We start from the raw sequence: 15,058 nt of genomic DNA, 5'->3' as shown, positions 1-15,058 counted from the left end.
GGAGTTCAAAGCCAGGAGAGAAAGCTTACCAAGTGTTGTGAGTCATAATTTTATTCATATTTAGTTTCTTTTGTCTTTTATTAGCATATTTGGTATTGGAGTAATCCAAAAATAATTGAAAGTAATCAAGTTAAAGTAACCCTACCCAACCCTGCCATCGTATTAGGATAATTCACAACTACTGCTAATAAAACCATCTTTAAGACGTTTTAAATCCAAAATGCAGATGTTTTATAAATCCGATTATTACCACAGATTAAATTTATAGAATAACAACAACAAGTATAATATTACAAACAAAACCATTACAACTTAAAGTTTAGAGAAAAATAAGATAAACGATATTTAGGATAAATAGGCAAAAATATATACAAAGTAGTGCTCAGAAACAGGCCCAAGTTATAATAAGCAGTGCAATGAAAAGAGGTGCAATGACATTCGGCAGAAAAAAAAGTAAGCACTGTTGTTTTGGATTATCACTATTATTATTATTTACCACATCCGAAATATTTAGACAAACAAAGCCATCAACTATGATTGTAATAAGAACAATAATTTCAATTTAACGTGTATTAAATTGAATGCACACACATTTTTGGGAGCGGAGGGGATATGTTCAGCCTGCATGGTTTTAAACATTTATAAACATTCTTTTGGTTCCCAATGGATACATACAAGTTTATCACACATAGCATGCACTGTTTTACAAAAGTAGTTATTCGTCAATAAGACTTTAGGATTTTGTTTCTTCGATTATTCTGAAAGCACCATGTCTTCAACACTGGAAGTCGGAAAACCGCGGGCAGTAGTTCCGCCTTCATGTGACGTCATGCTCATGTACGGTACGCCATTTGTGTCTAGCAACGAAACATCGGACGGTGGACATAACTGGATAGTTTAAGGTCAGTTTTTGATATAACACATTATTTTACATCTGTAGTTATCTTGTCGTACACCACGAAGTGGCTGAGACCACTGCAGTTATATGCTAATCCCTACATAGTGTCTGCTTTCGACTCACTACATGCTGCCGACATTAGCCTACTTTTTGGGCCTCTGTGCCGCCGTCGTTTTCTGTGTTTTCTGTGTCTAAACACCCGCCTTTCAACTTCGTCGTGATTGGCTCTTACGGCGAATTCTGAGGTTTTATTGGATAGTCACTCCATAACTGTTTAAGCGCTTGCTGCTAGCTCAAAAGCTCTACAATTGAGCCACTGGTCAGAGAAAATACCAATTCCAAATACCAACACAGTATTCTACATCACTTAGATTTTTAAATAGGTGATTTCCAGATATGTTAGACGACTTGTTATACATCCCTTATTAGGAGTCTGACGGGTTGAGTATTCGTTATTTTTATTATTTGCGACCGAGAATAGCGCTTGTACAACTCTGGACGTCATATCAAAACTTAAAAAAACGTTTTTTAAATTATGGAACATCGCATTATTCAAAACAAAATCTGAATGAAACACCGAAGCAACAATAAAGAGCCACCCCGTTCAATGGAACGGGACGTGCTGTAGAAATACACAGAAGAAAACAAAATAAAGTACAAAATCATGTGACATGATTAATTCAACGCAGTATATTATGTCATTTGGACATTGGGAATGTTTGAATTCACATCATCTGTATAATAGGTGGAGGGATGTGGGGGGTTATTTTATATTTCAGATTTTCGGCTGTTATAGAGACAAATCGCTTTGGAATGGCAGTCATCCATCCATTATCAGCACTGTTTATTCTCAGTAGGGTCGCTGGTGTGCTGGAGCCTATCACAGTTATCTGTGGGCAGGGGACACCCTGAACTGGTTGCCAGCTAGTTACAAGGCATATTCATACGTTAGTTAAATTCAGATTTGGATGGATTGAAGACTCATAGGCTTTTAAAATGTTCATATCTTGATATTCAGCTGTGATAATGACCATATGTTCCTCTAAAACCAATCCTCAAAAAAAAAAAAAGACTTTTTCCTATGTAACACATAGCCGCTTTCCAGAGCTAGTGTGGTGAATAGTTGTGCACATAAAGTAATTCCCAGTAAAGCATAGTTTGTGAAAATCAGACAATTGAATTGATACATTTCTAATATTTAAAATGCAGGTAAGAATACATTAATTTCCTCCAATTATTATAAATGAATAGTTAGGGATACAATACCAGAAGGGGCAGCACGGCGGCGCAGTGGTTAGCGCTTGTGCGGCACAGTTCATGTCATGGGAACCTCCTGCGTGGGTTCAAATCCAGCTCCAGACTTCCTGTGCGGAGTTTGTATGTTCTCCCCGTGCTTGCGTGGGTTTTCTCCGGGCACTCCAGTTTCCTCCCACGTTCCAAAAACATGCATTTCAGGTGAACTGGCCGGTCCAAATTGTCCCTAGGTGTGAATGAGCGAATGAGTTGTCTGTCCCTGTGTGCCCTGCGATTGGCTGGCAACCAGTTCAGGGTGTCCCCTGCCCACTGCCCGGAGATGGCTGGGATGGGCTCCAGCCTCCCCGCGACCCTAATGAGGATAAGCGGTACGGCTAATGAGATGAGACAATACCAGAAGAAATTATGATTGGTCACCCATGTTTGAATCAATTTTAATTTTAGCGTTCCATTAAAGCAGTCAAAATCTATTGCTTTCAGGCCACCCTCCCCTGCTTCTATTAACCATGTGACTTTTTTCATTGAATGCTGTTTATTGCTCCTAATACAGTTAAGGTGCATTCTGATAATAGTTTTGATCATGTGTTTTCAGGGTTGGGTAGGGTTACTTTAACAGGATTACTTTCAATTACTTTTGGATTACTCCAATACCAAATATGCTAATAAAAGACAAAAGAAACTAAATATGAATAAAATTACAAGATTTTGTGCAGGCTTTGGGAGTAACGTAATACATGGAAGGGCAAAAATGATGTTGGCAAGCTGTTTGGATTTATTTTCATTTTGTTTCTGTCGCATTTTATGTTAGTTTTGCCGGAGATCAAAGAGATCAAAGCCAGGAGAGAAAGCTTACCATGTGTTGTGAGTCATCATTTTATTCATATTTAGTTTCTTTTGTCTTTTATTAGCATATTTGGTATTGGAGTAATCCAAAAGTAATTGAAAGAAATCAAGTTAAATTAACCCTACCCAACCCTGTGTGTTTTGGGATTGCTTGGAAGTTGGCTGGGTAGATACATTTAGATAAATATATATATATTATATATATACATTGCATCAGCATAAGGCTGGGCGATCCAGCCCATACAGACTTCAAAACTTAAAACAGCTTTTACCATGGTATTAATGAGGGATGCACGACAACTGTTTATTTCCTTACCATTTACCGACAAAATTCTGCTTCTTCGACGGCCGATACAATATCTTATTTCTTTCCATCCATCCATTTTGTTCAACTAGATTTGGCCCATAACAAATGTATACTGTTGAAGCCATAAATTCTGCTGACTCTCCTCTTGTTTTAGTTTTCAGGTAACACACTATGTTAGGGGGTTGGTGGCAACCAGTCTCTTAAATTAGCTGTGAAACCTATTAAAAACAATAATATGTCATCCAATTTCTTTAATTACTTAGGTACCTTGTTAGGCTTCCTTATATGGTTTTCTTTCTATTTTACATGTGGGTCTCTGGACCTTTTCTTTACCAGTGTACCCTCTTTTCTGTTTCAAAAAATGTTAATAATGACCTCATTTTTTATATATATGTATGAATAGAATCATCTTTTGTTACCTTACTCTTATTTAAGGGTAATACAACACATCTGCTAAATATATTTATTTTTTATTTCATTATAATATTATTAATTGTGATAACATCTATAGCAGAGTTGAGCAAACCACAGGCAGCCTGCGTCCTGCCTGAGTCTTGAATCTGGCCTACTCGATGTTAAAAAGATAATGATAATGTGTATAAAACGCTGAAAAAGAAAAAGTATTAAATTTGTTTTAATGCATGTCATCAAATTTAGTATTAGAAATAGGGATGCATTATAGACTTTGAATCAATTCAGAAGGTTTCATTCTTTCTTACATTTAATGAAATGGTCTGTGCATAGACAAAAACACAGTATTAAAAAACAGTCTAAATTTGTCATCTTTTGTTTATTGAATGAATGGAATGTTTATAATGAAAAATATACTTGAAAATGGAGGCATGTCTGTATGAAATACATACAAATTAAAATGGATATACTTGCCATGCAATCCATGTCTTTAATAATTTGGGGTACTACAATGTGACTGAATAAGATCTCTTATGTAAGTTGAAAACTATAAAATCCATCACATTTTGTTTACCATTTTTTGATTAAAAATCACTGATACAGGTTAAACATGTTGTCATTATACCATTAAACACACATTATACTTATACTCATAATGGCATTGCAATAGGAAGATAAATAAATGTCGTCGATAACGAAACAGCCATTTCTTTAATCAATGTTCTTTTGGAAAACACTAGATGGCGTCTTTGCACAGGTTATGTTTACTCAACTCGGAGGTTTGGGTACCACGCACTCACTTCAGTTCAGGGAATTCAGTGATTTATTTAATGTTTTTTGGGGGGAATTAAAATTGACCAGTTGAACATATGTGCTGTTCTTCTTTTTACAGGTTACTTGTGCACCACCAATCAAGTTTCTTGCAGTTTTGTGTAAATAGTTGCAAGGTTAGACAGAGACACAACACAACTATTGTAAGAGGAGCAATTGTTGGGCAAAATGCCCAAAAGGGGTTGTCAAGAAAATGTGCACATCGATGATGTACAAGCCAGCTCACCCAGTAAGACTATTGCGTCTGACAAAGAGGATGTGGCACCAATTGAACAGCTGCAGCATAACACACTGATGGAAGATGGGAATACTTGTTGCTCAATTTGCAACTTCTCAGCAAAATGCCCAAGATCACTGAAAATTCACTGTGCAAAAAAACATAAAAAGAGCACATTTAATGCTGGAAACCCTGCAAATGATGGGCAAACCATGCCTGATGGTCCAAGTCAAGTGCCTACACAGGCAGACGTGGAGAAAGAAAATTCTGCTGAATCAAATCCTCCATCAGAGTCGGCTGATCCCATATTTGTTTCTCGTGATGATGATTGTCCTACAGTTTCCAAATCTGATAATCACCCAAAACAAGTCCAGGATATATCCAATCAAGAGCGAAGAATGAGCAAACGAACTCCAAAACCCAAGATTATCTATTCTTGCAACTACTGTGGACACGAGTTTAGGGATAAAGCTCCACTTGATCTTCATGTGCAGCGATATCACAATAAAGAGAGCCCACAAATAGGTAAGTATTTTCATTTTTTTATTCTGCCATTGTTATACTCTAATCCCTTTCCAGCAAAATGTTTTTCTTGAAACAACCATTTTTAAGAACACTTACATTTAAGATAAATGAAGAAATCAAACTAATATGGTACACTTTCTATGATTTACAAAGGAATTCTTGTTAGCTGTGGATGCTCAACACTGCTTTTTCCTCAAGTGTGATTAAAAACATTGCATCAACCCAAGGCTGGGCGATCCAGCCCTTACACACTTCAAAACTTAAAACTGCTGTTACCATGGTATTAATGAGGGATGCACGACAACTGTTTTTTTCCTTACCAATTACCGATAAAATTCTGCTTCTTCGAAGGCCGATACAATATCTTATTTCTTTCCATCCATCCATCCATTATCTGCACAGCTTATCCTCAGTAGGGTCGCGGGAGTGCTGGAGCCCATCCCAGCTATCTTCGGGCAGTGGGCAGGGGACTCCCTGAACGGGTTGCCAGCCAGTTGCAGGGCACACAGAGACTGACAACTCACTCACTCATTCACACCTAGGGACAATTTGGACCGACCAATCAACCTGACGTGCATGTTTTTAGAGTGTGAGAGGAAACCGTAGTGCCCGGAGGAAACCCACGCAAGCACAGGGAGAACAGGCAAACTCCACATTGGAAGGTTCAATCTCACGACCTCAGAACTGTGCCGCACACGCGCTAACCACTGCGCTGCCGTGCTGCCACCTTTTTCTTTCCAGTAAATGCAACATTTTGAAAACACACAAACACGCACACAGAAACGACAAAACATATATTTTTTAAAAACTTTAGTTTTGTTTACAATCACATTATCATTATAACGCTCCAGTAAACATTTCCCAAAAACACGCTGTTGGAGAAACTACAGCTTTACTCAATCTATCCATCAATGAATCAATCATTTTTTTGTCAATTTAATGTGTACAAATATTATGTACAGTAATATCTCTCCTTATGAGTAAACCATCAAAATGTGTACAGTACATATTTTAGGCACTTGGGACTCCTTTTCAGGAAGTATTAAACGTCATTGCTTACATCACCAAAGCCAAGCCCTGAGACCTTGCTTAGCTTTATTGCGGGAAGTTTGAATTCACACACGCATAATGATCGATGTTTATTTTGCACATCACTGATCCCAAACTAGTAATCGTTAGTCCCGTTACTCATTTTAACCACTCGTCTTAGATACTTCGATTACTGCTGTTTAAGAGTTGAAGAAGCTTTAAATAATGATGAATAAAAAATGAAGTATCTCAAAAATCGTAACTATTAAGAGGTGGGGATATTTCGATCTTTGGAAGCATCTCGATTCTGACATCAACAAATCTAAATTTACACATAAACGTCCATATTTTGTGTATTGAAATATAAAAAACAAACAAACATCAAGACGATTAAAAGTAAGGCGTACTAAGAGGGGTGTTCCTGTTTACTCCCAGGGCAGTCCAAGCGGGCACTTTCGCGAAGATGAACTAACGGCTTCTCATTCAAACAAAATGTGTTGAAGCAGTTCACCTTCAATTTCCTAATATGGGACATAACAAAACAAAAGATTCATTATATATGCAAGTTGTGTTGTGCTAACATATAAACCCCACAGAGGCGCTTCAGTGACTTCCAACCGGTCTGTATTTTCTGGCTTACCAGTAACCATTAGTCAACCAGTAACAGGTTATAGTTAAAATAAAAGTAATGGGTAGTTCTGTTATAGGCAACTACGATCACACTCAATGGGGCGTGGTGAGGGGATCTTTCTCTTAACCAGAATCATTTATTACTATAACTATGCTTTATATCAAAGGTAATTGGAAACTAAAGGTTTGCACCCAGATTAAAACAAAACACAACAAAAAACGTTTGAACATGCTTCAGGATCATTCTATGATGCACATGACATCGAAAGGTGAAAATTCATAAACTCAGGAAAATGTTTTAATAAGAATAATAAATCATTGGAAAGAAAAAATAAATACTTTTTAATCTTCAGGTATTGAAGTAGGAAATTCAACGTAAATGAGTGTGTGTGTGTGTTTATTTTGTGACTTGTAGTGGAAAATATTTCAATTTTCCTTTTGCCCTGTTAAAAATGTAATGGGTTGAGAAAGTATGCTTCAATAAACGACTCATACTCCATAAATGATTATCGTTGTCAAATTATAAGTGACAGCCTGATCCAGGATGCATCAATATATGCACAATTACCTAAAAAACAGTTGAGGTAGCATAAATGGAAAAAACCTGAAACAAGCCATGATTGTTTTTTCTAGTTTATATGGTTCTTTGTTGAGAAAACTAATCAATCATAGCCGAGGCAAGAGAATAAGGGGTCTATGTGCAGTTAACCTTAATAATATTGATCTACAGAAGAACTGAATTGACTGAAATTGCTCTGTATTTTAAATGTCTTTCAGCTGATGTAGAAGAGGACATGGTGGAAGAAGAGGACACAGACAACACTGAAAGTGCTCACGAAATAAACAAACCACAAGTGGACCCAAAATGTACAGAAAGCAGATTCAAGATTAAATGTAAAAACTGCAATTTAAGGGTTTCTAGTCTTTCCTATCTGGAAAGTCATGTTCGGATTAAGCACGCAGACCTTGACCGGTACCGCTGTCAACTATGTAACTTCTTTTCTGCTACATCTCAAAGGATGGACCAACACCTCTCCTCAAAAACCCACAAATATCAGTGCAGTCAGGAGAGTGTTTCTCAGACCTCTACAGATTGTGTTGAGAGAGTAACCAAAGTAGTTAAGAGTCAAAATGAATCGGAAGATGCAAACATTGTAGATGAGGAAGATTTGGAATTTGAGCCTCCAAAAGCTAAAAGGGGAAGGCCAAAACATATGCTATCAACTAAATGTGGTTATTGCGGCTTGGTGGTATCTAATGCTTCAAATCTCGACGTCCATGTTCGTCGCAAACACAGTAAGGATTATGTTTATCGGTGTACTCTGTGTTGCTATAGTTGTGTGACTAAAGGAGACTTAGATCGCCATTGTTTCACTAAGAAACACTTGAAACGTGTGCAGCAGTGGAAAAATCGCAGCCCTGTCGAAAAGTCCCCAAGTCCGTTACTTAACGAAGCTACAGCTACACATTCCAATGAAGAAGGTGAAGCTTTAGGGACCAGAGACGAGCAGCAGGAATCACCGGGCTCAAACACGCACGGCAATGAACAAGAGGGAACGGTATCTTACACAGCACCAATAGAATACGACTCCGTTGCCTGCAATCACTGTGATTTTATTGCTAACTGCATATCTTCCCTCAAACATCATGTAAAAGAAACACACAGCACAGACTTTGAATACATCTGCCTGGCATGCAAATTCTATGCAGTAACCGTCGATGAAATATCCTCTCACGCTCGCACAGAAGAACACATGCAAAATAGCAAGACATACCTGGCATTACAAGAAAATGGTGACCACACACCCTTGCAAACCTCTGATAAACCGAATGACGAGATTGATCCTAACAGTGAAACAGTTCATATTGAATCCGAACCTTCAAGACCTCCAAAAGATTACCCCAAAAGTGACTCAGAAGAAAATCAATACACATTGGAATCTTCTGTTAATGTTGACTCTGTTGTTACTGTGGTCATGCTATCTGAGAAAGCAAAATATAATCAAGCAGAGAGTGAAGCATCTTCCTCTGGTGCTACTTGTACAGTAGGAACAACTGCACAGACGGATAACACGACACAAGCCGAAATTGAACTTGTATTGGAACAGTCACCACCCCAGTCTCCAGGAGTTCAAGACAACCATGACAAATGTATAGATGATGGCACCCAACCCTTTGATTCGTGCATTATGTCTGTAAAGGCCTTAGCTGAACGGGGGCAGGTAACACAGTGGAGTGTTGCTCTCGAAGGTCCTGCTGCTGTTAACGACTTGACAGGACAAGCAAGAGTGCCCTCTGAGCTGTTGCCCCATTATGTCAAAAAGCTTAAGCAGAAGAGAGGGAGCCTTGAAGACAAAGTGAGAAACCCCCGAATTCGCTGTGATGACTGTGGCTTTTTGGCAGATGGGCTAAGTGGCCTAAATGTGCACATCTCAATGAAGCACCCGACCAAGGATAAACATTTCCACTGTATGGTATGTGGCAAGTCATTCTACACTGAAAGCAACCTTCACCAACACCTGGCCAGTGCTTCACACATCCGAAATGAGCTGAACAGCGTTGATGAGTGTATTGATGGCAAAGCCTGCTTCAAGTGTGTAAAATGCACTGACCGCTTTGAAACGGAGCAAGAACTGTTTGTTCACATCAAGGAGAAACACGACGAGCTGATGAGACAAGTCAACCTGTATGTGGTTGAAGACACGGAACAGATCAATCGTGAGCGTGAGGAGCACCAAGGCAACAAGTGCAAATACTGTGGGAAGGTGTGCAAGAGCAGCAATTCAATGGCCTTCCTGGCACACATCCGCACGCATACTGGTATGTACCATACTTTGTTTTTAGACTTTTTTTCCCTTGTCACAGGGTTCATACAGGTTCTTGAAATCCTTGAAAATGCTTGAATTTTGACGTTGTGTGTCTTAAGGATTGAAAAGTGCGTGCATTTTAAGTGAAGTGCTTGAGATTGTTGCCGTGTTTCACAAAAAAGTCTTCCTAAAAATCGACACTGGCTTCTCTTTGCCATTGCATTTCTCGTTCCCTACCACAAACCAAAAACAAGCAGCAATGTTACAAAAAATAAAAAGGAAACAAAGTCAGCGTGACATGTTTACTTTCGTTTTTGAAAAAGAAGTGCAAATAGTGTAAACAATTCCATGCAAAAATATTTAATTGTGAACATTTTTCTACTACAACAACTGTTTCAGAACAAAGGTCCAGAGTCAAACCAAAATATTAGCAATCAAGTGAAACTACAAATACTGTCAATATGAAAGCTAAAATACCTTCCATTGCACAATATTTTGAAAATGAAGTCAGTGTTGCAAATATTGTAAGTTTTTTGATTGAATAGATGTCATAATTAATTTTATGACACACCAACAACTTGACTGTAGTGATGATGAAAATGTGAAGACATTATTGATCCCAAGACGGCAATATCGATCCAATCCAAATACATGCTCCGTATCGATAATATCAATATCTGTACTCCCACTCTTAACTCTTAGAGCATTGCCCTTTTGGAGGGTACAATGTCTCCTAAGACCCCGGATCTGTCACTGACTGCATAACATTTGCATCCAAGATCATGGTAGTGAACTGAATTAAAAATACCAGCCCCTATATTTTAAGAATTAAATTAACTCCATATCCTGTCTATTTGACTTTTACTACCTCACCAAATTAACATTCTAAGAATTCTAAAAAACAATTTGAATGAATCCTAACTTAGAGCGGCGAACAGGTAGATACATCAAGTCAAGTCATGTTTATTTGTTTAGCCCTTAATCACAAGGAGTCTCAAAGGGCTGCACAGACTACAGATTATTGCAAACTACTGACTATTATTACACCATCCCCTGATCTAAAACCTATATAAGGGCAAATAAAACTCAAAAACCTCAACACGAGGAAAATCCCTTTCAGGATTACCAGGTTGGAATGGATATAGCATTAACAAACAATACATAAATATAGTCAACATGAAATATAGGTCATTCATAAGCTATAGAATAGAAGTGTGTTTTAAGCCTAGATTTAAACAGTTCAACTGAGTCTGCAGATCAAATCTCAAGGGGCAGAGCATTCCATAACATCGGGGCGCAAATGGAGAATGCTCTCGAACCTGCACATCTCTTCTTGGCTCTTGGGATCACTGGTAGACCAGCAGTTTCAGAGTGAAGGCTTCGGACCGGAACATCAGGGGGAATTAAATCCGAAAGGGAGCAAGTCCACGCATGATTTTGTATAATTCCAACAGAACCTTAAAATCACATCTTAATCTAACAGAGAGCCAATGCAGGTTTAGCTAAAATCAGGGTAATGTGATCAAACTTTCTTGTTTTAGTCAAAAACTTCGCTGCAGCATTTTGTACCAGGACATCCTTTTGTCACAAAACCCATGTTAAAGCTAATGCACCTCAATTCCAAAGCTAGGTAAAAGCTGTGTCAGTGGATGTGTCTGCAATGAGTGATTAGGCTTCAGACAAGTGAGAGAAACACTAATGGACCACAGATTGGGATTCCCTGAGCAACGCTTGCATGGTCTGAGACATTTGTGACTCATAATTGATGTGTCCATTACCAAGATTCAGTTGTAATTATAGTCAATAAGTCTCTGTAAATGTATTAAAGCTGAGGCTAAAAGCATTGGCGGTCCAAAGAGAGGTGGGCTAATAATTTAAAATAATCAATGCAGACGTATTCAAAGCCTTTAATTTCCCTTGTGTCTGGATGTCCACAGTTCAGTGTATGTGTGTAAAGTGTTAGAATGGCTGCTGAATGTGTGTGTATGTCAGCCTTCATGGCTAGTTGATTATTCTCAATCCATTAAGATTTATCCCGTCATTTATAATGCATAGCAGGGCATTGTTCAGGGCTTTGACTGGGAAGCGTTCGACAGGTTAAGCACACAGTGCCCGTTTACATTTCCCTGACCATCTGTATTAATTGCTTTTAAAATCAACTAACAAGATGTGAGGGGACCATCAATGAATGCGTATTTCCCCCATCAACAGACTTAAAATATCAACAGTTATCAATTTGGTTTCGTGTCAGTTTTTGGCGTGTTAATGAAATAAAGTAATCAGTTACTAGTTACTTTATTTAAGAAGCAATTGCGTTACTCCCCAAATTACTGACACCCAAAAGTAGCACGTTACTCTGAGAGTAAATATCTACTGTGGTTACAAATTACATTGAAACTGCCCACCTAAAACTGCTTAAAATACCCACATAATAAAATAACTAAAATAAAAAGTGTACAAAAACCTGAGGGAGCAATGAACATATTCATATATTTTGGCTTGTGGAATCTTAAGAGTTTGCAAACTAACACAGCGGGAACACTCTATATCCATTTTATCTTTTGTCTTCAAACCACCCAAGGATTTCCTCCATTTCTGAGTTTTGTTTTCTTTTTCTCTTCACTCATGGTGTATTGCAAAAATAACTTTACAACTAAGAATACCAAAAGTCTGTTTTCACGTTTGCCCCATTGATTTCGCTGTTCTCTCAATGTCGAATGCCATCCCCACATGCTGCCTACCATTTGCGACCGGTGACACAACCAAACTTGTGCATAAAAACCAACCTCCTGATTTAAGTGTACATTCGGCTGAAATGTGAACATACACGTAAGATGGAATATCAGTTGAGAGAAATTACGCTTCCTCGTACTCTATGCTTGAGGCGCCACCGTAACTGTATTCCGGGTTATTTTGTAAGTACTTGTAAATAAGCCCATTTTTAAATATTTTCAGCCTTTAGTTGTTGGCCGATTAAGGTGTGTATGATGCATCATGAGCGAAGAAAGAACCGTCAATAGTTAGAAGACATTTGAATCCATGATCTGTTTTCAAAAAGTAGAGGAGTAATGAACCATATTTTAACAAGAGATGAGTTACAAACTTTTGTTAATAATGCATCACAGTACTCGTTACAGAGAAAAGTAAATGCGTCCCAAGAACGTGTTCCTTTGTAATGTGTTACTCCCAAGGCTGCTTAGTGTTTAGGATTCATCTGATTTCCTCTAAAATATAATTTCTTCATAATAGTAAAATGTAGTTTTCTCTTCTTTTTCACCCGATACTCTATTTGATACATTTAAGTTCTCTCATTAGCTATTCCAGAAATAGTTTTATGGGTCTGTGAATACAGTTCAATGATTGTCTGCAAATTTTGAGGCTGAGAGCATGTCCAGAACCTTTTAATTACAATCCACCTACCTATCCTTACGATTAATTACTAACGGTTGTGGGAGGATGTACAACAATTTCTCACAATGTTCCTTAAAGAAAATGTGCGCACATTTCCATTTACCCAATGGGTATAGCACTAGAATTAACATTTTTGGGAAAATTTATTACCGGCACTTATTTGTTAAAGTCATTTATCTGACCCATAAAGTAATAGGTCCCCGACCCCACTTGGCAAATATACACATTTACTCAAGTGGTATAATATTAAAGCCAAAACTTTAATTTAATTTGAATCATTATGTATTGGATAAACAAACCGTAATATTTAAGACTTATTTGAATGTTTTAAATGTTATGATGCCTCGCCATAAAAACCTATTGGCTGGACCCACATTACTTTGTTTGATTTTAGATTATATCTTTTCAAAATAATGTTTAGTGGTTAGGCCTGCGACGTGGGGTGTTGGGGTGCCTGTCAGGTGGTTTCTCTGAGTCGCTAGCGTGGCTTGCCAGGTTTTCACACATATTTGAAATGCTATTACCTGTTTAAAAGTTTCGGGTCATCCAGACAATCGTGTGAAAAAGTCACATTTTTATTTATCAAATGAGTAGTCCAATGTCTGTGTTCTTTAGCCCATTATATCCTCTCAGATGTGGCTTTTTCTTGGCCCCTCTGCCTTGAACCTCTAAGTTGCCTCTTCACTGTAGATGTTGACAATTGTGTTTTGAGGATAGGGGCCGATCACACAGACATTTGCGGCTTAATCACGGCCAGAAATTTCTGCCTTTGAGGCGGACGCCATTGGACGCACTAAGATCGCCATTCAGACGAGATACAGCGGTGCTTAACACGCAGTCGAAAATTCGCGCGCAGGTGGCAGCGCGATATTATTTGGCACTACTCAAATTTTCAGAGTGCGGGCACACAGCCTTTCACGAGCGTACTGATGCTGAACTACGGCCAGAAATTTCTGGCCGTGAAGCAGATGCCGTTGAGCGCTGTTGGACGTTTAGAGACCGCCATATAGACGAGATAGAGCAGTGCTTTACTCGCGGTCGGAAATTTTCACGTGGTTGGCCGCGTTCAAAACTTTTGAGCTGCTCAAAAGTTTGAGCACGTGTTAAACCGCGTGCCGCACACGCGGTCAACACGAGGAAATGACGCGGAAATGACGCGCAAACGACGTGCTCTGGCCGCAGCCAGGGCGTGCTTACACATGGGTAGGACGGGAAATTTCAGCGGGTAATCGTGGGTGGAGCATGATAATAGCATGTTTTGCGCCTGTATCGCGGTGTTATTACGTGAAATTAGCGTGTTACGCGTGTGACAGTCAAACGCCTTTCTCCGCGTATAAACAGCGCGAATGCCGAGCATCAGTTGTGCTCGTGACGTCAAGGGGGTGAACATGGATCCCCGTCAGCGTAGTTTCTCTTCATTTCGAATAAATCTTTCGGTGCATTCGCAATGGTCGCAACAAGGCTTTGAAGCCAGGACCTTAACTTGGCCTTTTGGCCGAGAGTAAGAATCCCGGCTCCTAAGCTTTGTAGCTTATTATGAAATGATCGATAATAGATAGTGATTAAGAAAGATAAACCAACAACACCTGAACCCCAGCCTGTTGTCAGTAACATATAATATGGATACCTGTAACAAAATATTGTAGAAATATAGACCTACAAATAAAAACACAACACAGAATCGCAGCTGAATGAATGGTTTCACTTGTCATTATGCAATAGTACAACACAATTCGAGGGCTTATCCTTTCAGTGTAAGAAAGCGATGAAGAAAGCCTGCAGGTTAGGATATGATATCCTTAAAATGAGCCATGCGTAATTGTTAAATAGAAACGTCACAAATGTACCAGGGTTTTCTCGAGTTTTAGTCTTTTGTTTGGACCTGTTGTTGGTGA

At 38.6% G+C, this 15,058-nt stretch overlaps 1 protein-coding gene across 1 annotated transcript in view; it reads left to right on the top strand.

Annotated features, from left to right (window-relative positions):
- Positions 1–821: 821 nt before the first annotated feature.
- LOC148371906 (zinc finger protein 407-like) overlaps positions 822–15,058 on the top strand; it is a 208,200-nt gene continuing 193,963 nt past the window's right edge. Inside the window, exons 1-3 of the mRNA XM_088326522.1 lie at positions 822–902; positions 4,606–5,286; positions 7,723–9,765. Of these exons, the coding sequence (XP_088182648.1) occupies positions 4,713–5,286; positions 7,723–9,765 (2,617 nt within the window). The 5' untranslated portion in view covers positions 822–902; positions 4,606–4,712. The remainder of the gene's footprint in view (positions 903–4,605; positions 5,287–7,722; positions 9,766–15,058) is intronic.

Source organism: Urocampus carinirostris, chromosome 2, assembly GCF_059441175.1.
Source record: "Urocampus carinirostris isolate Australia breed hairy pipefish chromosome 2, RoL_Ucar_1.0, whole genome shotgun sequence".
In the NCBI taxonomy this organism is placed as follows: Eukaryota; Metazoa; Chordata; class Actinopteri; order Syngnathiformes; family Syngnathidae; genus Urocampus; species Urocampus carinirostris.
Note: the sequence above shows the minus strand (reverse complement) of the source record. Positions and strands in the feature narration are given on the sequence as shown.